The sequence below is a fragment of the Paramormyrops kingsleyae genome, chromosome 11 (genome assembly GCF_048594095.1).
Source record: "Paramormyrops kingsleyae isolate MSU_618 chromosome 11, PKINGS_0.4, whole genome shotgun sequence".
In the NCBI taxonomy this organism is placed as follows: domain Eukaryota; kingdom Metazoa; phylum Chordata; class Actinopteri; order Osteoglossiformes; family Mormyridae; genus Paramormyrops; species Paramormyrops kingsleyae.
Window position 1 is genome coordinate 15,708,142 of NC_132807.1, and position 25,751 is coordinate 15,733,892.

Here is a 25,751-nt window from a genome sequence, read left to right on the forward strand (position 1 = left end):
GTCCTCCTTGATAATGACTGTAACAGTGATATAGCAGATCAAGCTCTCCCTTCAGGATCACGACGATGCCATCCTGAGAACAACTGATCCAACACCCTCTGATGCACAGCCAAGAGTGCTTGTCCCATTGTTTACTGTAGGTTAATCTGTTTGATATTCAGTGCTCAGTGGTCCAGCGGCAGCCGGGTGACTGAAACTCAGATGGAGGTACTGCTCCAGTGCAGTGGGACAGCTGCATAGACCAGCTGCAATCAGACAACAATTATCATCAGTTTCAAGGGAAAAAAAAACCTGACACAAAAGCAGATGTGACAGGAATTCCTCATACCTGTCATCTTCCTGGTCAAATATATCAGGCCCTTTCCCACCGCAGAAACTTCTCTCGTGTTCCCACTGCAGGAATTCAGCTCAATTATAGTTTCTGGGAGGTAGTTCCTGAACACTACTCCTTAGTCCCTACTCTGGGATTGGTATTTTTCCTTTCAGCCACTACAGGGCCTGTAGTGATAAACTTTGTAGATCTGTTAACCATAATCATGGGCTCCAACTTGGAAGCAACACAGAAGTGTAGGGAAAATAAATAGAAGTAATTGAGCAAAAATTGAGAATACGGAATTATATATTTCAATTACATTACATGCATTAATGAATATTTTTGCTTGCATCTTCATATTTCTGTCCCTGAAAATTCCACAATTTGACGTAAAAATGTTCTCTGCCTTTGCTGTCGATTTTTATAGTGGAACACGGAAATGTACATTTGTAAATCCTGTATGTTATGGGATCATCCCAAATTGTAAAATAAAATGCTGAGTCCCGTTTTGAACCAACAAGGGATGTGATTTGCCCCATATTTTTGGACCATGCGACTGAGCCTCAAAAAAAAATTACTTGTTCATTCTCCATTATTTTGGGGTGGCGGTGTAGTTTCTTTGCTTATGAGATTAAATTTAACTGACAAACTATTTGCATCTCTCATGCTTTTTTAGCATAAAGGTCATAGTTCTTATTGTGTGGTAGGAAAGCAACACACGAAAGCTGCCAGGAACTATAAAAGCTCCCGGTTGAGATAGCCCAGGAACTCGGAAAAAGAATCCAGTGGCCTCATTTATCAAAGTTGCGTACGCACAAAAAGATGCCCAAAATGTGCAACACCCAACAAAACTTGATGGGGAAAATGTGTAAACCTGAAAAATAACCAAACCCATGCGTGTGGCATTTAATGATTTTCCATTTATTTGTATAAACCATAGACTATGTATCTGCCTTGGAGAATTTAATTTGCTATTTCAAATACTACATCTCATCACCTTTTCCCATGAATTGAAAATATCTGTAATTGTCAGTAGTTGCACTATATGTGAATTAGGCGTCAGAGATTTGCATATGTGGATCCACGCATAAAAATAGCCTGTAGTCACGAGAATGTGGTACAGCATAACCGGTGCTCTTACAATTGACTATGCAAACTGACAGAGTAGAAGGGAACGAGTTTTAATGCACTTCCAACATTATTTTACTTGGTTTGTTTGTCTTTGCCTTTGTTTGTTTTGCACTAAATTATGTTTCCCTAGTATTGCTGAAAAGGAAAACATAAATGCTACATTTGCAGAGACATAATATAATCTAATATAATCAGAGCAATTCACTACACTGACACTGTGATAAAGTCACCTCAAATCAAAGTTTATTTATCAAATGCAGTCAACATACAGTAATAGTTGCAGACAATGAAATAAATGCTAATTAAGCCACTTTTTTCCAATCGAAAGTCATTCTAATAATGTGCAAGTCTTCTGTGATGCTGACATGACATTGATAGTCAAAGGTATGGGGTAACTAATGATTTGTTCATTTTTTAGTTATGTAATAAATGTGTTAAGGCCCACAGTGCCTGTACCTGACACTCTTCAAAACTCCTCTTCCAGTTTTTTTTTTTTTTTTACAGTTGCTAACATCAGACTTTTCAACCAGAAGGCTTGTTTTACATATTATATGAGCATGCAGCTCATTTGCATTATTGACCCCTTATGGTTATTGAGTGAGCAGAAATGGCCAGGATCTAAGACCTCCTCTGGCCTCCTAATCAACCCCTAGATCTAACTGGTGTATTCGCTCCTGCCCCTTCACCACCTTAGCTAATGCATGGTGGGCGTACTGGTACAGAATGGCTACCATTGCATCACCTAGGTGGATGGTACACAGTGGTCATAGTTGAAGTGTTTTTTCCAGTGTTTCTGTGAAGTGCTTTGGGTGTCTTGAAAACTACTATATAAATGTAAAATTCATTCATTCACATTCATTCATATAAATGTAAATAACATAAATAAATGTAAATGAATATAAATAAGTGAATGAGTGTATGCCATGTTTGTTAAATCCGGATATTTTTGTGTATACACAGTTTTCTGTATTCAGTCATACACATTTTTTCACAAGGAACATTTAAAGTTGGATAAATGAGGCCCCAGGATCCTGAACTTGAGTGGGAAATTGTCTATCATCTCATCGGCTCCCCCTGTAGCTGAGTGAAAGCCTTGCAACAGCCAGTCACAAATTCCCACCCAACAGATGCATAGGTACCGAACCTACAGTTATTCCACTGATTGGGTCTGACGGACGGAGGTAGGATTTTCTAGCCAGCACAACTGACTGTTCAGCAGCAGTCAAACAAAGCAGATTAACGAGGCCTTCCTGACAGCCAGGTGAACAAGGTCATGTGATACTCTGCCCGTATAAGGGGTATGAATTCTTTGACCAAGATGACACATATGTAGTGTCACTACCCTCCCTTGCTGTTGTAAACATGCTTCCCCATAGAGACCTTATTCTTATTTAAAGAAATAAAGAAAAAAAGAAGCAAAAAAAGTAATTTATGTTTTGTTTCTTTCACCTCCGCTGCACCGAAAGCGTGATTTTTGTGTACCGTTACACCCCTAATACACATGTTGATTAGCTCTGGTGCTAGTAACTTTTACTGTTGCGCATTTCTACTACTGCCTGCTCAAAGCAAACACACACACGTATCAATGTCTTCAGAGAAAAACAAGCCTGCCATAAACACAACATACACACACTCAGAAACACCTTCCATAAACCCCAAGCAGCTGGTCAGTGAGCTGCATTTCTCACCTCTAATCTGCAGAGGGGTTGCAGCAAGAAGAACAGACTCCACAATTTGCATAACAAGAGGACTGTTGGGGGCAGGGGGTGATAATAGCCCAGTCCTGCACGCTGAGATAAAGCTAGGCATGTAGCAGGGGGGCAAGGGGGTTGAGGATTGTGGGGAAACACCCAAGAGGGACAGGACCCCAAACTTCACACGCCAGATTGTTCAAATCACAGATCTCATTAGAAACAAGGCAAGATGTCGACGTTCACAGCTACTGACATATAGGGCTTTCTGTAACCCGCTAAAGGCTTAGCCTTTTTCTTTTTTTATTAATATTAATACCCAAAAGGGTAAGATTCTAAATTAAAGATATGAAAAGGGTTATCAATTGGGCCTGTCATTTAAAATGGATTTTCTATTGGTGAGTTAAATTCCTGAGATATTTCCTATTGCATTTTCCTTGAAAACAACAGTTTTCATGCCGAAAGGAAATATTACAAACCAGAAAATAGAAATGATAGATTCCCCAGAATTTCAATTATTAAACACTGGACTAATGCAATGGCATAATTTGTACAGAAAAACTGGTTTGCAAATAACCAGATACTACAGTAACAATAAGATACTTGTCAGAGACTGTCATTTAAAAACAAGCCAGAAACAAATGTGTTCACAGTTCTGACAATTCATTGAGTCTTTGCATGTAGAGAAGCCAGAGAATGCCACTGCTACAAATAAAGTATGTTTCTCCCATTTGCTGAAGTCTCCACATTTCCCTTTTTGGACAGCAATATGTGCCCAAAGTGAGCCCACATTGTCCCCTTATGTGAGGCTCCACAAGCATTGTGCGGGCCAAGGCAGACAGTCCCACTATTAAACAGCAACCTCCACAAAGAACGCCATTATCCCCTGCTTCCCGGGTCTGTGTCCCTGGGGAATACGGCTCCTTCCATTGCTGCACCATGGAACTGAGTCTGTAAATGAAAAGAAAACCTTGATAGCAGAACAATGGAAACGTGTTTCTGGTGGACTACGAAAAAGCAACTTAATGGGATTCTTGAGCATGGAACACTAGCTTCAATATTAACAAACACATGATATTTTCCCATTTAATAATGGGGAGACTCAATGCCAAACGCTTTATTGCCAGGAAACACAAGGACATTGGTCCTGGTTGCAATTACAATTCAGACACTGAACTGCACTGGGCAGAATTTCCCCATAATACACAAACCAAAGAGCCGCAAGAAGTCTTTAGGGAGGACAGCTACAGAGAGTGTGCTGTTTGCTTACTAGGTAACTTCCTACCGTACCTATCATTGTAATATATGTGTGCTTGTAGCCCACTCATCTGAAAGGATGCGTGTCAATACATCATCATAAAGGCCAAGACAGACTATTTGCTGTGTCTTTAATATTTGATGAGCTAGCTGCCACTTTCTGGCTTTGGACAATCGATACAGTTAAGAGGGAGACAGACATGAAAACCACACTGTTTAGGATCATGTGACCATTATATTGACAATGTTCAGTAGGGACTGACCTTGAAAAGCCAAAGCAAGCACTGCAAAGGGTTGGTTGTAAGGACACTGAATATTTAACAAGGATTAAATACTTTCTCCAAGTATGGTCCTCTAAATAAAATGAGAAATATTGCTTTCCTCCAGATGTTAGAGATTATAAATTTAGACATGCTCACATCTTAAACAGCAGAGTTGGCAAAGCGTTCTGCTGAGATCAACACAAGTGAGGTGTTTTATCTGAGAAGGACCAACATGAGGATGACTAGAGGTTGTGTCCTGAATGAACCTTGTAGAAACTGCCAAAAGGAATGAGTAACTGTAATACTTTCTTTGCTGAACCTTTTCATCTCTTAGTGCCTCTTTGTGCCACCTATCATACCAACCCCATCACATGCCTGATGCCACAAAAGAGTCACTGTCTGATAAATTCCCAGCTGTGCTCAGATGGAGACAATTACTTATTAATGCCCCTTCCATGTGATTGTTCACCCAGCAGCAGATCACCAGTAATAAATAACCCACCCTGATACTCATCCCCCCATTAAAGGGCCATAACAACTGGCTGGAGCCCAATGGGACAGATGAGTCCTACTCTGGCCCATCTCCCATTGACAGACCATTAGCTGCTGATGGCTGACAGGTAGTGGAGAAGCTTGTGAGAGTGGGGAAACGATAAACCCTCATCCAGGCCAGCATCAACATTAAAACCTTCTCAGAAAGCTCCCTGTTTGCATCTTCAAGCTTCAGGAAAAACACAAATCTCATAGCAACAGCATACACAAACAGAAAAGCTACACATTGAAACTAGATGGTTTGTGAACATGGGGTGTATATTAGGGGCAGGGGGAAAATCTATTCAGCTACAAATTGTCATTCTTTGAGGTGGTGAGTGTCATAACACCACGAGAGTTAAAAATTGATTCTTAAGTATAAATTTAAATGTAGATTACTGTAATTATGTTGGTCACATATGTTACTTCTAATATATTTCATGAGTTGCAAAACATTTATGTTGTTTTGATACTTCTTTAAGTATCAAAAGTATGGTACCTGGTGTGGTGGAAAAGTTCCCTTTAGTTGAGCAGTTTATTGGACAGCTTTACAGCACTGTACATTTAGTATGTGCTGTATGTTGGACTTTTTTTTCAACAAATGAGATGCACACTATTCCTGGTGGCTATGGTGTTATTCGAAGGCAGACAACACCGCCGTATGGTGCGCCAACAATGCAACCTCTGCTCCAAGCTTTTTCTTTGTACTGGCTTCTTCTGTTACTTCCGGGTCCAGACCCAGGGGGAGGTATGCAGGAGTAAATCGACACCCAATCGCATTATCTAGTATGAATTCAGTCGGACATACATGTTTACATGTACTTTAAAAGTCTGGATTTAGTCTGATTAACACAATAATTCCATTTTCTTGTGCACGAGATCTCGCGATATTACAACATGAGAGTGAAAAGCGGCTCGCGAAGGCTCTGCAAATCAAGTGCTGTAAGCATGTCGGCGTCTGAAGAAATTACAATAATACATGCCCCAGACGCTTTTAAATCTTTTGTGTGGCAGCATTTTGGGTACCCGGCGGAAAATATAAAAGGCGAAAGGGTGACAGACAAAACACGAACCATCTGTAAGCACTGTAGGAAAATAATGCCGTACTCAGCGGCTAATGCTACTACTATGCAAAGCCATTTTCAGCACCATCATAGCTCTTTACGTAAATCCACTGCACCGGTGAAGAAAATAAAACTTTTTTTATATGTTTGTTATTTATATTGTTTTATTTATATTCTATTTTATGTTCAATTGAGAAGTCAAATAGGAGAGAAGACTGTCATTTGAGTTTGTGGTGAAATATTTTATGGTGCTAGATATTTGTTCTGTTATTTACTGCATATGATGATGGTGATTATTTAACACATTTCACCATACATCTGCACCATTTACCATTTTTTGTCTTTCAAATTAATCAAATAAAAGGTTGCTTTCCAGTAATATATTTCTTGTTTCAAGTTATCCTTAAAATATCGCTTCGTCTCGTGGGCTGAGTATATCGTTACACCCCTAGTTTTAGACCTATTTAAAAAGAGAATTTTCAGGAATAATGTTTCCTATGAGGGTCACATTTGTAAATGTTATTTACATATAGTAAAGATTTCAACCAAAAAACTGCAAAGTTTAGGTCAAACTGTTATTAATTAAATAAGAAAGCCTTAGTCGACCTGCACATTTGTTGGTTTTTAATACAGCTTTTTCAGTAACTCAGTTTGACACCCCTGCATTAGTGCATTAAATTACCATATTTACTGAAAGAAATGTGACTTCCACGTGACTGAGAATATCACGTCACATCTATTGCTAACACCTAGCGCATCATTTTGGTCTCTCAGACTGCATCTTAACTTCATTATCTGTGCTCCAAGAAAGTGTTAATTGCTCCACATTACACTTATGGCACTTTTCCAGTGCCACCAAGTACCGAGCCAAACCTGAGCCATCCCGCAAACTGATGGTCTTCCATTGTAAATTATCCAAGCTGTACCCACACTGACATGACCCTGCTTATTAGCGGCGCTGAAAGCATGACCAAACCGAGCAGGTTGTCACCACCATTTGATTTGTTGAAATGCACCGAAATATCAGTGATTTAGTTGTAAGATTAATCAACAGTCAAGCGTTTATAAAAACTGAACTTTATGACTAATCAAAGTCAGAATAAATTATTCAAATATATACTTTGCCACTTCTAGAAATATAAAAAAATTTGATTGGACAAAAATGTGCAAATGACACATTGTGTTCAAGCTACAACAAAAAAAACTTCTAAAATTATATTATAAAATATTTAGTTTAATTGTGCAAATGAAAAATGTCAGAAATATATACATTAACAACCACTCTTATAGCTACGTCATTTGCCTTTGACACGGAGCAGTATTTGTGCAGACGTAGCCTAAGATGGCGATTCTCACAGACTTCTTAGCTGAAATTAGCACATAGTAAATTATGATGTACACAATGTAAAAAAGTGTCTCTTTGGTTTTACGTCACTGTCATTCTCCAAGCCCGGCAATGCCTTTGCCAAGCCAACCCTCCTGCAGTGGAAAACTGAAGTGAATTGGAACCGTGCTGTAACTAGTCTCTTTTCGCAGTATAGCTCAGGTAAGCCTCGGTTCCTATGCCAGTGGAGAAGTGTAATTATAGTATTTCCATGGCTAATGTTTTTTTTGTAAGATTTCTTCAAAAGGTTAAGCTTTGAATAGTACAGATCATAAACAAATTCAAAGCAGAAGCACAGCAGAAAAACTGTTCTTAAGATAGTACAATATTACATACACATTTATTCCCACCTTCCCAGTGCTTTCTCCAACCCCCAATACCACAAATAGCCTTCAGTGAGTACCTTCAGTGACAGGGAAGGCAGAAGCAGGAACACCTAGCTAGGGCTAACTAGCAAATACTAATGGGTACAGCTGGAGTCATTAACAGGCACAGCACTTATTTTCTGAACTTGACAAATTTTGTGGATGAATGCACATCTGGGGAATGTAAGAAAAAAGTGGAGTGATGGAGACATGAGTATCTAGGTGTTCACCTTGAGACAGACTGGACTGGTCTGTGAACATCATCATCATCATCACCTTGTACCTGGTCAGGGCTTAAAGAGGACACTCAATTGCTTTCATCATGCTTCACGGGTTCCAAACCAAAGCCCCCCTTCCTTGACAGGTGCTTAAGGGTAGGCCTGAATTATAACTAAAACAGAACACCTAGCTTTACTCTTAGGAGATGTAACAAAGAGCAAGATGCAGCCCAACTGAACAAAATACTCACATTAGACCAGGGATGGGCAATCTTATCCAGAAAGGGCCGCTGTGTATGTGGGTTTTCGTTGCAGCTGCCTAATTAGATTACTAATTAGAGGACTGATTGACTGAAGAGTCTTCACACCTGGGTTTGAACACTGGCCCTTTGCAGATAAGATTGCCCACCCCAGCGTTAGACAGATACATGCTGGCATTCAATAAGGTGCAATGCCAAACCAAACACCATAATGCTGGATTGCCAATATTTTCCTCAGGAAGGCTAAAAAACATCCTTCTTGTCCATGCTTAGAGGTATGAAGCAGCCGTATAATTATGGCAAAAAAATGTAAAACTTGCATAATGTAGTTGCCCATTAGAGAAAGCTACATTAAGTCTCCATTTCTCTTACAGGCAAACACACCCACACACCTTCAGAGTGCCTAGAGCAATTAGGGATCATGAATGCTAAATTCAGGAGTGAAAAAAAGCAAGGTGTAGTGCTACAACCATAGAGGGTACAGGCTTCTGTCCAGAGGATGCAATGGATGACCTTCAGTTGCACCTGAATGTAACACAATTCCTTCTGATCTGGCTCTTAACATAGGGCCATATCATATGTAGGAATAAACATAGTGGAGCAGTACTACTTTCCTGGTGGCTACAGGCCTGTCTTCACAGTCAGAGTTATATAATTTTTTTCCATCCAAACACTCACAGCCATTTGAGCCCAACTACCCAATCCCTTTATAAGCTACACAAAAAAAGAGCGGTCAGATTTTCCTGGAAGAACGCAGCAAACGGTAACACTTTACTTGATGGGGCACAAATATTTGCTAATAACAGTTACTACTGAAGTACAAATTATGAGCAAATCATGAACAAATATAGTTCCTACTCGAGATAAAATATGCATCACAATTCATTAATGATGAGAAAACGATCAGTATTTCACTTGTGTTATTCATTACTTGTTCCTTCAGTGGTTCCTTAGTAGTTCATTAAGGTTTACATAATTAACAGATATGGCAACAAATATAGTAACTGCTTGGGATAAAAGATGATGAATAAATATGACACCAGTTTGTAACTAACACTTAGTTTCTGCTTAATACATAAGTAATAGTTTAATACTATATTATATATTCCCTCTCAAGTAAAGTGTTACCCAGGAAATTTATCCATGGCAAGGCAATCTTCACTTTCCATTTTACAGATTTCATATGGATTTACACCATGCTTCAGCTCAAGGTGAGCAGGTAATTTAATTTCATAGAAAGACTTCAAGCCTGCTCTACCGCTCCAGTGTACATCCTTTCGTATTTGCGAATGCTTTTGGTATAACAACATTCACACTTCTGATAAGTATCTCTGAAATCCATCTTCAAGCAGGGGTTAAGAATACTGACAGATTTAAGTCCTTATGAGAAATGATGCAACAGATGGCTGTAAACACGTCTGGTTACTGAAAACACACCATGCTTTACTTACCTTTGGGATGGGAGAGCTGATGCAATAATTCCTAGAAATGTGACAATTCCCAGCCAGCTAACAAAAAAATCACATTTTTCATGGCCTCTCTCATTACAATCACTTAGCCACCTAGTTTTTTTTGCCTCAGCTATGTACTCTAAATGTATATTGTACAATTCTGCTAAATAACGCTGCCTAACCACCTAACCACAATTCATAAAAAGAATTTTATTTTTCAGTACGGCACGAGTGGTAAGCAGGGGTCAACACCACAGCGAATTCTGATACATTGTTATCAACATGAAATTTTTATCATGGACATGGTACATTATGTGACCAAAAGGATATGGACACCTTACCATTATATGTGTTTGTTGAAAATCCCATTCCAAAACCATGGACATTAATATGGAGTTTGTCCCCCCCTTTGCTGCTTTTACAGCCTCCATTCTTCTTGGAAGGCTGTCGACTAGATTGTACAGGTGATTGTGGGAATTTCAGCCCATTCAGCCATAAGAGCATTAGTGAGGTCAGGCAATGATGTCGTCTGGGAAAGCCTGGTCCACAGTCAGTGTTTCATTTCATCCCAGAGGTGTTTAATGGGATTGAGGTGTCAGCCCTACCTATTGTGTTTGGCCACTGTGTTAGTTTATTGTGTTTAGTAATTACGAATTATTCTATGCTGATTGCCCTCATGTGTTGCACAAAGGTGGGTAGTAACACATTTCAGTAACCTTATTTTAAAAAAATGCATTTTAACAAGTATTACTGAAGTAGTAAATACAGTGGGACCCCCATATCTGCAGTTTCAGCACAGTTAGTTAACTGGGGTTTATCATGGTAGGAAAAAAAATTGGAAAATTCCAGAAATAAATGGTTCATAAGTTTCAAACTGAGTGCAGGCTATGACATGGTGAAATCCGCCAGCCCAGTAGCACTTAGTACACAACTCATCTCCCATTGTCTCCATACCCACGTTTCCCATCAAAACTCTCATCCAGTCTGCCTCCAGCGTTCTCGCTGATTGGATTAGTTGCTGCATTATTGTAGTGTCTGTGTTATACAAATGTATAAAAAGCCTGATTTTTATTGCTGTCAACCCTTGATACATATTTTTCATTGCTCTATCATCTCTTGAGAATTAGGCTGAAACATCAGGGGCACAATCGTGCTGGAGCAGGAAAGGGTCTTGCCCAAACTGCTGCTACAAAGTTTTTTGAAATATCTCAGTATGGTGACGAATTAAGGGCGCTTTTCCACCGCACCAGGTACCGTACTTTCGATACTTCCATAAAGTGCCGAAAGTATGGTACTTCATTCGTGTCGGTTTTCCACTGGCGTAAAAAATGGTACCAGCGCCAAATGACATCATCAGTGACCGCCCATGACTGACATCGTCACAAAGCGCAGCTTAAATCATAATTAAATTTTTTTTGAGTTATCATGCTGAAAAGATCAAGTGTCTAAGCTGGCCTTCTCTTTATCACTCTCCAGTCCTAGGGTTGGGTAGCAAACTTCTGATACTTGTTTGACACCAAACGAATTCGGCACACAGGCTTCAGGAAGAGCAGTAATTAGCAGGTTTGTTCAGGAATGGGAATTGGTTGGTGTGAATTCGGCACTAATGTAAACAAAAAAAAATCATTGGGTTTACAAAAAAAAAAAAAAAAAAAGAAATCTCTAGACTGATATGTTTTGGCAGAACAGGGAATTGAATAAGTGAAGATTAAGAGACTTGGGACTGGTGTCAACACCGACACTCAGGTTACTGGAGGAAAAAACCACAAAAACAGAACATACCAATATCTACAAATCATAGAAATTGAGGGGCAAGCAGTATAAATCATCCTGATAAACCCAGTCATCTGATTCTTTTGCCCGAGACAACCTGCACCCATGTTCCCTCCCAACCTCTGACATAAAGTCAGAGTTAGTTTCTCAACTGACAGGTAAACAGGGTGAAAACATGCCACCAAAGCTGATATATGCTCAAACCTGTCAAAAAAGTGTAATAAAAAGCTACTCTCTGTCTAGCTAATTTGTCAGTTACAGCAGATACCTTTCCTCTCTCATGTAATGTTATTTTTCAATATTACAGCCAATGGTTTTGAAGCTGGGGAGAGCAGAATCACCCAGCAGAGGCACAGGGCCTGACAGTGTAGATTCTGGCTTCACCCTGTGGAGAAAAAAAATGCCATTTCTATCACACAGTACTGTGCAATATTCGTAGGCAATCAAAGAAAATGTTTAAATGTATATATTAATCTGGGTGGTAAATGGAAAAAAAAACACAATTTACAAACATATGAAAATGAAAAGCAACACAAGAAAAAACTAACAAGAATTTCTTCTTTGCTCATTGATAAATTGTGGGCTGGCTAGATGAACACTTTGGTTCCCAAACCATTACTCAGGGGTACCCCAGCCATACCTTGCATTCATTAAGTTTCACCAGCCTAATTAATTAATTCACTGAGATACTGATTTCTTTCTGGTATTCACCAATACCAATTCCAATTAGGGCTGTGCAATGTCTGAAAACTAAAGTTAATTTAAAAATATTGGGTTAAACAATAATATTGACATTCGTAGCACAAAGCGGGCCATGTAATTTGTTTGCCAAAAAATATTAGAAAGCCTGAAAAAGACAATATACAGACAATCCACACAATAGCTGGCTTTATGACTTCCCACCTGAGGGGTGGGAGGGGAGGGCTGATCCTAGCAGTGCAGATCATCCTTTTTAGTCTCTGTGGAAATTGATGGATCAGCACTTTAATTATGATTTTAAAACATGTAACTCTGAAACCTCTAAAGCAGTGCTTGACAAACTTTTTATACAGCGTATCTCAGATTATTATACTTGCCATGTGGCACCATTACGGCATTGTGCCTGATCAATACTGGGAAGAGCTTCTGTTTTCACTGTACAAGGTTTATTGATTGACATTTTCTCCTTCTGTGTTAGTGTTTGATGCACATTTGGTTGTTGCAGAGTGTTGCTGCTGGTTTCATCGTACTCTTCCTTATTTTTAGATTTTAGATTAGTATAACCAGATTACTTGTGTTGTAGTTGAGCACAGCTTTAGTACAGCAGTGTGCAGTCCACGGTGCTTTGGATTTCGTTGTTAACTTTGACATATTTCCACACGGCAGATATCTTGTCTCATTTAATTTGCTCGTTAATGATATCGCTGATACATTATTACGTGGAATTGGTTATAGGCATTGGCACATTGTCACAAGGATGAGTATGAGGAGATAAACAAGTTACTGGACTACTATCGGGAACAGTACACATCACAAATGTAAGGTTAAATGATCAAACAAATTAGTTGTGTTTCCCCATGTTGTGGCAACAACTGCAAGGCACTGTCGACAAATTACCTGTTTTTGGTCGACGTCATGCTTTCTGCCGACGGTGCATTTCTTTTTGCAACAAAATCTTCATTTTTTCGGTGTTTTTAACCAGTTCCTCACTCATTTTTATGCTGTAGTGAAATGACGACTAGAGGGAGCAAGTTGATCAAGAATGTTTGTGATTGGTGGTTCGTTCTGTGATCGACATGTTTGTTAGCTGCGCGTGCAAAGCTGCGTGTCGGCTCCATATCCAAAAACCTCTAAATTGACCTAAATTATATTAGACAGATTTTTGTGGATTGTTTAAGAATAAGAACACTGTGACATTTGTTAGTTTAGCAAAAACACCAAAAGCGTTGTACATGCCGCCTAATTTAATTTACATTACTTGACATCGCACATCTTGCGATGTGACTATTGCACGTGTGTACATCGTGATGATGATGCCAAAACGATATATCATGCAGCCCGACTTTCCATCTATTTGTGGATCACGTTACCTTTGTGACCTTGCTCCTTTTTATTTGCAGATTTTTGTTCAATTCCTATCACAGCTGATCTGTAGAAAAAAATCCATAAATACAAGGTGCAGCTGTGATATATATCATTATCGGGATATAAGATGACTTTTATTAGGATATTACATTTCGGTCATATCACACAGCCCTAGTCTCAATGTACCAGCATAGAACATGTTCTTGATTCATTATTAAATCTTGCCTGCAGATGGATCTTTTCCACAGAATTGAAAATGATGTAACATCATTCCACTAATCTGTACCAGCAAGCTCCACCACCAGCAATTCCCAGTCGGGTTGCACTTCATTTAATGTGTTTGTGTTTTTTCTGTACAGGTCAGTAGTGGTCAAATTGACAATGTTACACTGACTGGTTCTTCCTGTTTGATAATAACAATAAACATAATGTTGAGATTCTACTTTACCTGTATTCCATTAAGTCAGATAAAGGTGGGGGTGGTGAGTGACTCAGTGGGCTAAGGCTCTGTGCCTGTGATCAGAAGATTGCCAGTTTAAGCCTCAGCAGAACAGTCACATGTCCATGGGTCCTTGAGCAAGGCCCTTAACCTCCCCCCCAACGCCAGGGGTGCTGCATCTTAGCTGACCCTGCACTTTGATCCACCAAGCTACGGAGAGCAAGATGGGGTCAGCAAAGTGAAGCATTATGGTGCGTTCGATTATTTCTCTCCAAGTCGGAACTCGGATGAAAACGTCACGATACGTCACGAAAAACATCACTTCCCGTCGGAAACACGCCCCTTTTATGACGTTGAAGTCGGATAAGATTTTGTTGCCCGAGTTGCCCTTGTGACGTAATTTCAACATGGCGACTTGGTTTGTTTGTAGTTTATTTACTGTTCGAAAAAAGAATATCGCTATGAATGTACTAAAATATTTTATAAAGCTTTTAATGTGGTTTGACTAGTTCGTGTTTCTTGTTTGTCTCTCGGAAAAATCTAAATTTCTCCATTTTCTTCATTTGTAAAACTCCAAATCTGCTAAAATATAAAGCAACAATACACAGCAACGTGTTCATGGAGGCAGTCATGTTTGTTCCGAGATGTGGGTAGCTCGAACGGGAGATTGTCGGACGTGATGTCACTCAACTCGGAATTTCCGAGTTCCGAGAGAAAAACGAACGCACCATTACAATGTCCCTCTACTTGTGCAAATGTCAAATAAATCATGTTTGTTTGTTAATAGTGTATAAAGTGTCCGTGGCAGCATTTGTGTATTTATTTTCAGTGAAGTTAAAAAGGTCTGGATTTAGGTAATCAAAAAAAAATCGATTAATTGAATAAGATTGTGATAGAAATTGAAGATGTCCATCCAACCATCCATCCATCCATCTTCTGAAACCGCTTGCCCTATTCAGGGTCACAGGGGTTCTGGAGCCTGTCCCAGAGGCTACACAAGGCGCACAAGGCAGGGAACCACCCAGGATGGAGTGCAACCCATCGCAGTTAAGATTTCCAGTGTTTCGAATCGTTCCCTCGATAACCTCAATTGAATCAAATCACATTGGGGCCAATGATTTATACCCCTAGTAGCCACACCCAATGACCTTATTTGGCTTTTGAGTAAGCCAGACTGAATGATGAAATGTAGCCCTAAGTAAAAAAGCCTGAACAAACTGGAAACATTAACAGAACAGCATGCAAAGTGGGCTGGATCAGTCAATCACACTGGCATTTTTGTCCTTAATATGATGTCTGGGGCCTGTTAATGGACGTATTTCAGCTTTCATGCTTGGGTTTCACAAAGCCAAAAGTGCTTCATTTTTGTTTTTTTTTTTAAGCCCACTGTTTACTACGCTTTCTAAGCAGTTAATTATCATTTATTGCCTTCAATGGTAAGCAAGCCATTGGTACCATTTTAAATTCTGACTCAATGTAGTGACCAGTGACCATCAGGCCCCCATGTAATTTCAGCAGGAGAACCACAACCTCAGCAGCTGTAATCAATAGAACACAGGATACTGAGCTACTAACATCATTCTCTTTTTCTCCTCCATGGTAACAGCTTCACAATTGTGCATGGCTAACTTGGCCTGCCCAACCCCCCCCCCTATGAGCTGATGTTTTAACAAAGTCTGAGATCTCTTCAACCTGGCGCTACTACAAGCACATGGGCTACCACCATATCTGTGCACCAGTGGATTTGAATGCTTGCAGTGACAAAGTAACTGCAACACAGCCAGACAGCGCTTATTTGAGCACTGATTTCAAGCCATTGGTACAACAGCTCACATCTGTGCCTCTAGCCAGCCGTATCGCATTACAGAGCACTGTCAAACCCTGCTTTCCTTGCCCTGCTACTCAACAATTTGGAGAGCTTTTAGGGGCTAAGATTACATGGCTGTCTTTCAATGTCAGTCAGAACAACCTTCCAGTTTTGTGCTTACACAAGCGCTCTCCTAAAAATGGGCAGGGTCTAAACAAAAGACCGTCTTCTAATGATAGTGAACTGATGTTCTTTTCATCAATCCACAACAAAGAAATACAATGTAGTATGGACGATATGATGATATTATCAGTAATCAGTGATATTAGATAAGTATCCTGGTGTTAATATATGACAGTGACAAACTGGCGATTATCGCTTTGGTCAGGGAAGTAGGCTGAGAAGCATTTATACTCAAGGCTCGCAACATGTTCGCTTACATCATGCTTATCATGACCACCATGCATGTACTCCGTTCATTCCATGCAATGTTTGTCCAGCTATGCATGAAATTAATGCTTCGCATATGTGAGACGCAGTACCACCAAAAATCTTGGGGGCAATATCGTCGTCTTTTGTAACAGGACTATATACGGTACAGTTGATATTCCAGTGGTATCTGATTGTTTTTAGAATGAGTGGCTAGAAGATATTCAAAATGGAATATTTCCAGAGGTAAGAGAAAAAATATTCAAAACATTAGTGTGCCTCTGTGTACAGCATATTCAAAATTTAATGCAGTTTAAGATTCTTCTGCTTCCCAATTCAATCTGAGCTAAGAATGAAGTGTCATATGTACAAAGTACAATGAAATTCTTACCTGAATGCCTTCTCCACAGACAATTAACATGACAGAGCACTATTACAATACAAAAAATACAAGGAGGGCTTGCCGATGTGTGATATTGTGAGACATGCAATTCTCACATCTCAAGGACCTTAATTGTAAACTGGGTTGAGATCAGGCTTTTGCATACCTGCATAGTGCATGCCCATTATATCACGGCATAAGGTATTTTCATAAACTGTTATTTTTCAATACAGTTCCTGTATTTAGAAATCTTGGCAATAAAATTCACAGAGTGCAGTGAGGAGTTATATTTCACTAAAACATTTGATTGTTATTTAAATGATTGTTTGTTTTCAAGATTACCTAGTATATGTCAAAACAATACTTTAAAGTTTACCGCCACCTCTTTTTCATGAGCTCTGCATGAGAATGTGTTTAAAATCTGTGGTATATAGACCATCCTGTACTAGAAAATGAAATGTTATGTCCCATACTGATCCATGGAAATACATGATACATCCCATATTTTCATACGTTTCCCCAGGCCCCTCTTGGCAGGATTAGTTGTTAGGGAACAAGCATTTTAACCCATCACAAAATAGAAACACCAGAATTAATGTAGAGCAGTGATTATTGATCTAAAGCTACTATTGTTCATATATGTTTCTGTGGTTGGGGGGGGGGAGGGGTGGGAGTTCGAATGACTTGATCTTATCATCATTTAGCAATATTTTTTAAATATTGCATACTATTTTTTAGACATCGCCCAGCTCTAATGTAAGTTTCATAAAAGTGCCATTTAACCTTTCATTGGACGAGCAATTGCTTGCAGTACAGAAATGTCCATCAAAATGGAAATCAACAGTCCAGGTCGGCCCTCCATATGGCTCAAAGTGTTTTGTTTATGAATCACAGAGGTAGTAGCTTGTTAGAACCAGGGAACTTGGGATTATTATCCAAATATAAGATCAATTGGTTTCACATGATCTTTAAGAAAAAAAACACAGCACAAACCACTGGCTGTTGCTTAGATGTAAAGATGAACTCCAGTGTGGGAGGGCCCAGGAACAGCACATGTGTGGGGAGATGCTGAGGAACATGCCTCAAAGCAACAGCGGAACAGTGGCTGTGGACCCTGCTGGGATCAATGAGGAGTGAAAGGCTGTATTGATTATTGTGCAATGGATATGAGGGAGCTGTTACAAGAGAAATGATGAAACCAGGCTAATGGAAATAATTAATACCATGCACTGACAGGTCCACAGAAATCCCCCTTACTCTGAGCTCCATCACTACTGCATAATTGAACTGGAAAAGGACAAGCTAGAAGCTGGAAGCATGGAACGTTAGGCACTCAGTTCACAACAAACTAAATGCAACCAAATCCAAGTCGTAATCTAACCTAGATTAAGGAGAGAGATTTGTACTTCCAGTAGTTCCATTTGGACTGCATTTCAACCCTGTGCAAATGTATTCAACATACAAGTTGTTCAATGTGACATAAGACCTGCTGACTCCAGTACACATGTCTGTAGATACAATTTACAGGCGGTGTGTGCTTATAGTTATATCCCATATTGCCTGCATGTCTAACACTGACCATTTAAATTGTATTGAGAAGTTACTAATCTAGTTCCTTAAAACTTCTGAATTAAATTCAATACAAGTATTTTTACAAAACATCAGCTGCACAGGATTTATTCCCCTATCTGGCAGCATGCTTGTGATTTTTCAGCTCTTTAAAGCATTTCTGCCCATTTCACTCACTGGATGGGTACATATGTCCATGTCACATCACATCCCCTTCACAAATGGCAGCTTACCTGCTCATTTGGTGAAGTGGTCACCCATTGACCCTTTTTCCACGTTCAAAAGGCTACAGAACTTCAAACTCCACAACACGTGGACACATCTTTTATCTCAAGTAGCAAATATATTTGTTCATGATTTGTTCATGATTGGTACTTCAGTGGTAACTGAATAATTACTAAGCATTTGCGCCCAGTCAAGTAAAGTGATACTGATTTATTAATTAAAATTAGATTTCAGTTTACAGTCCATTCAATTTGTCATCTTTTTCATGTTCTGAATCTCATATCCTGATATAGGTCATTTCATATCTCGATAACGATACATATCATGATATAGCGCATTTTCTGTAAATTCAATAAATAAATAGCTTATATAAAATGACCACACAGAAAAGCCTACATATATTACATTTAGAATTATATACTTGCCAAATAAAAGGTACTTACTCATATTTTATTATTATTTTTCTCCTTTTCCTTAGAACCTTCGTGCAAATTTTCAATCAAGCATGTAATAAAATATAATATATTAATGTATAAATCACAAAAAGGTAAACAGAAAACACTTTTTACGTTAGTATTGTTTTGCGTCTTGTGGGGATCAGCTTGCAAAGAATGGTTCATACCACCTGCCCAATTTGTATCTCACTTGTCTGAGCATGCGCAGCATTACACTTTATGGCATGTTTTACGATGGTGCCCAATTTGCAACACTTAATTTCACTACATTTTCATGACCCAACCTGATCCTTTACGATTTCTTTTCATGACATCAGGTTTGTTTACGGACTGCTTGTGAGTGATCTCCACCAGCCCAGGACGGGATATTCAGCCAGACATTCTGATTCTGGATTCTTTGTGTTCTCTGTCTATTTAATAAAAGATCTGCATAGCACCTGCCCTGGGGTCTGAGTGTATGTGTATGGGTCTCATTAGGTACACCAGTCACGATGGGGAGATCGACAGTATGTGCCTGACAGTTGCTACTATTACGCTACAGTAGATTATGCCAGTTGGACAGACAACTATGGAAATGTATGTTATTTATTGTGTCAATTTTTTGTGACCCCACTGATATGAATCATATAAATATGGCTACAAAAAATGCTAAATTTCATACTTCAGTTGAGTGAACCAAAGCTATAAATGTACCAAAATACCATGCCGCTGGATAGCAGCAATTTCAACTGATGGAAATATGATCTAATAGTTCTGATGTGATTATTATTGATCCAACAACTAGGAATAGATGACCGGAGTAAACACAAGCAAAAATGACAAGCAAAGAAAATGGATTTTTTTCAGTCAGCAGAATCATTAACACCAGTTCTCGCTAAACAATAAAGTGACCACTGTAATTTGCCATAAATAGACAATATGGTTTGCTGTAAAATGGCAGGATGAACTGATTTGGCAGTGCCAGAAAACGTGGGGCTTGCATGCTTGAAAATGCTAACATGCTTAGATGTGTGACATACAACTCAGGCAGGAGGTACGGATTGGGCAGTTACACCTTGGATCCATGCTATGTTCACAAACATACAGGATGACTTGTACTAGATGGCTGTGCTGATTGGCAGGAAGTATGGTACGGATCTGATAGTGACAGATGTTATTACTGGCCATCGGAGATCATCAGATTGCCCACCTCTAACTGGAAGTCATGCCAGCTACCTCAGTTATTGATGCTTTGCAATATTTGCATTCCACAGTGTGCATCTTTTACCTGGATGTCTTGCACAGAAACTCCTTATGGTATATGTACGCAAACCGACTAATTCCTGACTTGGCAGACATGATGAGGGACATGAGTGTGGCAATGCAGAATGTTCGAAAAACATTGAAGCTAATGTAAGAAGTTAGGGGGGATAAAGCTGCATACACATTGTTGACGTACGCTATTTTTCAAGTCATGAGTGTTTGAGTCAAGTCAAAACTAAGTAAAATTAACTTGAGTAGATGACAAGACCGAGTCCATTCATATGTGAACTAATGACCGGACTCTATTCCCAGTCCAGACTCGTGTACCACAACTGCACATTATATTACACAGCTTATAACCACATGCACGCATGAATGAATTATATTCAGCCAGAAGGAGTTCTGTGGTTAGGCAACTGTTGTCAGTCGTTATAGATAAATAAAGAGATACTACAGACTTCCTCCAACAAACATTGACTCTGTTTAGAGTACCATAAAAGGCTTATGGGACGCTGAGGTGACTCTAGGGGATAGGAGAGGCCCATGTGTCCTCTTCAACGGCCTGCCTGGGGTCTCCCAGCCTAGCATCTCCACCGGCTCTGAACCTTCCCTCCCACCTCAGGGATAGGGGACTGACAGATGGTGCTGGGGCCAACTAGAATCCCAGCCTAGGCCCTGCTAACTTCCATGGTCAAAGCCAACCTGCCACTTCCTCAATACAGTTTGATCTTTCAAAAACAGCCACCTGCAGTGTGAGCCATAAGCATTTGGTTTCATCAGAATGAGGGATGGGCATTTCAGGCAGAATTACTAGTCGGATTTTGGCAGTTATTATTTGAATAATATTTGATTAACCCCACTCCCATCACACACAGAAAAGAGTATAGAGTGTGGGCAAAATATTTATTTCTTTCCACACAAAATGAGATATTACTTATTTAGGCACAAATATAACATAATACCTTAAAAATTAGCTTTAATGAATGAAATTTTAAATTTTAAACTGAAGAGATAGCTCAAGTGCAGTAGCACAAAATAACATTCAATAGCCTGTGCCTTGGGCTTAAGCCCTGGCACAGCATGAGGATTTCCAGTGTCTTGCCACTTGGACAGTACAGAGTCTCTGTGCTCTCGCAGCCAATCAGAGCCATTTCAGTTCTTGCTGTCAGACTTACTCACAGACAGTGTAGTGCATCTGTGAGAAATTTAACAAAAATGAATGAGATGGGGAAAGCGAACAAGAAGGGGTCACCAAAAGACAATCATCTTCCTCTAAGGAAAAATTCTGGATTGCAGTGAGAGGATACTGGGCAAAAACAAGTGATTTGTCTGCACTGCTTTGTGTCTACTGGCACAACTTGCAGCAACACCACCAACTTATTTGACAGACTCTGACGGTACATAATGAAAAGTTCTATATAGCTATTTTTTATTTTGGGTGAATTCTAAACTCATTTTTGGTTTTATAAATAACACAACATTTATGGAAGAATATTCAAAAATCCCTATGTGAACTTTTTCCAGTACCGTTCAGCCCTACACAGTACACACAATACTTTCACTAAATAAAAGAATGCACACTTGTCATTCCTATCAGCCTCTCTCCAGATAATCGGAACTATATAAGCACAAACTGAAATTAAAAAAGGCTTATACTGCCTTGTACAGAAAGTTACTGAAAAACCCATATACAGGCCCGGGGCTTGGATTCGTGACCTTGATGGCAAAAGCAAGGTAATTAACTGTATTCACCTAAGTTTTACAATGTCAGGAGAGAGATCTCACATCTAAATATATCTTTGCACGGGACTGAAATCATCTGGTCCTGCCTGCTAATAGAGGAGCTACCAACCATAGGTTAAACACAAAAAGTCTCACATTGTTTTAAGGACCATAAGCATTCGTAGCATAGAACTCACAAGTCTAAGAGAGGGTTAGCAGCTGAGATTTTTGTTACATTAATTAACATCCATGCTATGAAACTCCCAGGTGATCAACCTTGTGCACCTAATCATACCAATAATAAATTAAGACAGACCTCTTAACATAAAAATTGCAGAACATTAAAATGATCTCATGTCTGATTCCAAGACAGCCCTCAAACTTCTTTGTGACATATAAAAGCCTCAGACACATGAAACATGCTTACAGAGCCATTATCCTGTAAATATCACTGGCCTGCTTGGTGGTTTTGCATCACACTTACGAAAGTAGACTAGCATGGACACGATGGCTTGAACATAATCATCATTTTTCCATTTAATCAATATTTACTGAAAATAAAGAGGGAATAAAACGTCATAGGGAGGCAAGGTATCAATCCAATGTGCGCAGCACAGGAATATAGCTTGAGGAAATGTGATCGGTTAAACATTAAGATTTATTTTACTCACATAAGTGACATCTGGTCACCTTGTGCCTGAGGAGTCATTAAAACCCACTATACATATATTAGACAATAATTCAAAATCTCTGTGACGGCTGCAGCGCTCAACTTAGAGACAGCTCCATCAAAGCGTGACCGATTGATGCTGTCCCAGCTGCCAGCTGCCTGCCGCTGTGGTGCCTTCCACCATATCGGTGCACTCTCTGGTCATAAGCCAGAACAGATGGGTGATGGGTGCCCCACAACAGCCATTCATTTTCCCCGCAACCCTAACACCCCCAAATCCACACACATATACACATAGTCAGCCCCCTTCCCTGACCCAATGCATATTAATGTTATTGTTACCAACACAATGCCCGTGCATGCCTTATCCCTGTTCAAGGTGACAGTTTAAAAAGCACTTTAGCTAGAAAACAGTCCTTTGGACAAGAAAAGTCACTTTTGTGTTAATTTGATTATTCTCAAATGTGGTTTTTACGCATACAAATTCTGACACCTAAGTTCAGTTACAAGTACTTGAATTTACTTATTAACTGAATTTTTAAAATACTCCTTTAATGCACCAAACAAACTGCTCAACCATATCCTAACTCACATCAACAGACAAAGACTATGATAATTCACCCGGCACAACATGTATGCAGCTTCTGTATACCACTTAGCAACCACAAATCTGAAAATCTTACAGCTTTGGGGAAAAAACTTAAAGAAGTTAGGGAAATCTCAAATCACCATCTTCCTCATCTCAGTCAGTCTGGGGTTTCAAGCTTTTGTTCCAAAGCCACATCAATAATAACATTTTCTAAGAATCAATTTATCTGAGGAAAAAGAAGCAACATAAAACAGAGATAGTGTGCCACTTACCCTCTTCTGGTCCTCTAAGCCATGTGTAATTTGTTTTCTCCTTTGGTGCTGATGTGAGGTTGTCTCTCCTCCTGATTCCATCTCCCTTAAAATGTGATTATTTCCCTCCATTGGCAGTCTTTATTCCACAGTAATTGACCAAGTACCCCCACCCACCCACCCCAAAAAAATTTTTTAAATCCCAAGTCTTTCACACTAGCAGCTCTTCCATTCAACTCCTTGCCATTGCAACAAAAAAAAATCAATGACTTTAAAGATCTATAAACTCAGCTGAATCAGTCGTCCACCATGGCTTTTCACTTCAGTTTCCATCCAAAGATGCTGTCGAAAAGACAGAAGAGTAGAAGTGGCATCCCAGAAACGGGAGGCCTCTGTGCCTCCATTGCAGGAGAAGGCATCTAATCCAATAAGGTAATATTATCAGCATTGCTTGGCCCAGAGGTCAACCTCTTCTGTTTGTGTGCCAGCTAATGACTCCAGTGGCGTTTGGCACAATCCCAGGAGAAATGTTCCAAACTCTGCAAATTCAAGTCTTGAAATTACCCACACAGATGTTTGGAGGAAGAAACAGACTAAAATACGTAGAGAGAGCTGTGGAGTGAAATATTACTTTGTAGGATTGCATTACCCAGTACTAAAACGAACAATATCTTTGTTAGACAAACGCTAAACCATTTGATTGTGTGGTGAAATAATAGTTTTATGCACTGCGAGGTCTCCTATGATCGTAAATTAGCTTCAGTTTATTGTATCGAAGTTAACATATAACATATTATTTCTAATAGACTGCAAATCCGCACACTTTCGATACTATCCATAACCGTTTCAATATTCTTACACAGTACAATATTGTACGTATGTATATTCTTATAGTATTTGATTTAAAAAAGACCAAGGTATGACATGGTTGGGTTAAAATAAAATATACATTAGTGTTTTAAGTGTTGCATGCTCGTATGGCTGAAACTTTTAAAACTGAAAGCAGTATATTACATTACTTGAGTGATATTTCACATAAACTCTCATTACTTTATGAAATAATTCCTGGGAGGAAATTCTCCAGACAGTGTTTGGAAACAATAAGGGACTTCCTTAATCATATACAGTACTGAAAAAAACAGGACGCCGATAACTGAATAAGCATAAACCACATCATATTAAGCCCGTGGATAGCTTAAACGTTAAAACGTTGTCTACAATCTCATTAACAACAGCAATTTCCATCAACAAGCGAAAAACATGAGTTGCTGCCTAAATTTTACAAGTAGTCTATCGCATTAATATAACAGGTGCATAAATAAAACAGGTGCAAACTGCGCATCTCTGCTACCCTAACGCCATGCAAACATTCTTTTTGTATACTGCAGCAAATATATTCAGTCGTCATTGGACTAGATTTTGAAAAAATTAAAACTAAAAAAAACTCGTCGAATTTGGTAATACAAGGTTCTCCTCTAGAGTCGAGTGCTGAATTTCACAACCTCAATACTAAAGTCCAGCACATTAAGTACACCGTAAAACAACAGAGCCAGCGCTCACCACAGCCAGATTCAAGGCTCCACCGCAGAAAATATCATAACGTCGCATCTCTACGACTTCTTTACATAAACTGCATCCTTTTACGAGAGTACGTAGTAACAATTTTCTTTCTGTATACGTCTGCACAAGCTATATCAAAGTTCATCTTTTTTATCGGAATGAAATGCGAAAACTACTCACCCCAAACACAATCAGGGCTTCCCTTTGAGACAAGGCTGTTTCCCCGGCACACACTCCCTCCACTCTCTGCCCCCCCCTCCATCCCCCCGGCGTGAAGTCAGTCCATAAATGCCCCGCACAAACCCCCTCTTCCAATTGATCACATTACGTCATGGCACCGTGCACCAGTCTCATCGCTAGATTTTGGCGCTGTCCGTTTCCATGGAAACTTATAGGCGAAATGAGTTGGCTGCCATCTAGTGTCAATAAAATAAAACTACCTGGTATAATCCCGTACTTAAACACACGTATTACGGCAAAACTTACGGGGTGCCATGGATCGGTCGAACAGCTGCTTGACACGTACCTGTCCATATGATGGCGACCTTCTTCCATTGCTCCAGGGTCCAGTTCCGACATTTAAATGCCTAATGTAGGTGCCTTCGACGGAGGACACGGGTCAGCATAGCACTGGCTTGCGGCTACG

General features: G+C 39.5%; 1 protein-coding gene and 1 long non-coding RNA gene across 3 annotated transcripts in view; both read right to left on the reverse strand.

Annotated features, from left to right (window-relative positions):
• Positions 1-23,695, reverse strand: part of nav2a (neuron navigator 2a) — a 169,140-nt gene extending 145,445 nt beyond the window's left edge. Inside the window, exon 1 of the mRNA XM_072718114.1 lies at positions 23,567-23,695. Coding sequence (XP_072574215.1) covers positions 23,567-23,677 — 111 coding nt within the window. The 5' untranslated portion in view covers positions 23,678-23,695. The remainder of the gene's footprint in view (positions 1-23,566) is intronic.
• On the reverse strand, positions 11,636-14,919 carry LOC111846818 (uncharacterized). Of its 2 annotated transcripts, XR_011993804.1 has the most exons (5): positions 14,214-14,919; positions 13,771-13,829; positions 13,298-13,418; positions 12,605-12,660; positions 11,636-12,086 (listed from the first exon to the last, which is right to left on the reverse strand). It is a non-coding gene; the product is annotated as an uncharacterized lncRNA (long non-coding RNA). The 2 variants fall into 2 exon arrangements; XR_011993803.1 differs by lacking the exon at positions 12,605-12,660.
• Positions 23,696-25,751: the final 2,056 nt, after the last annotated feature.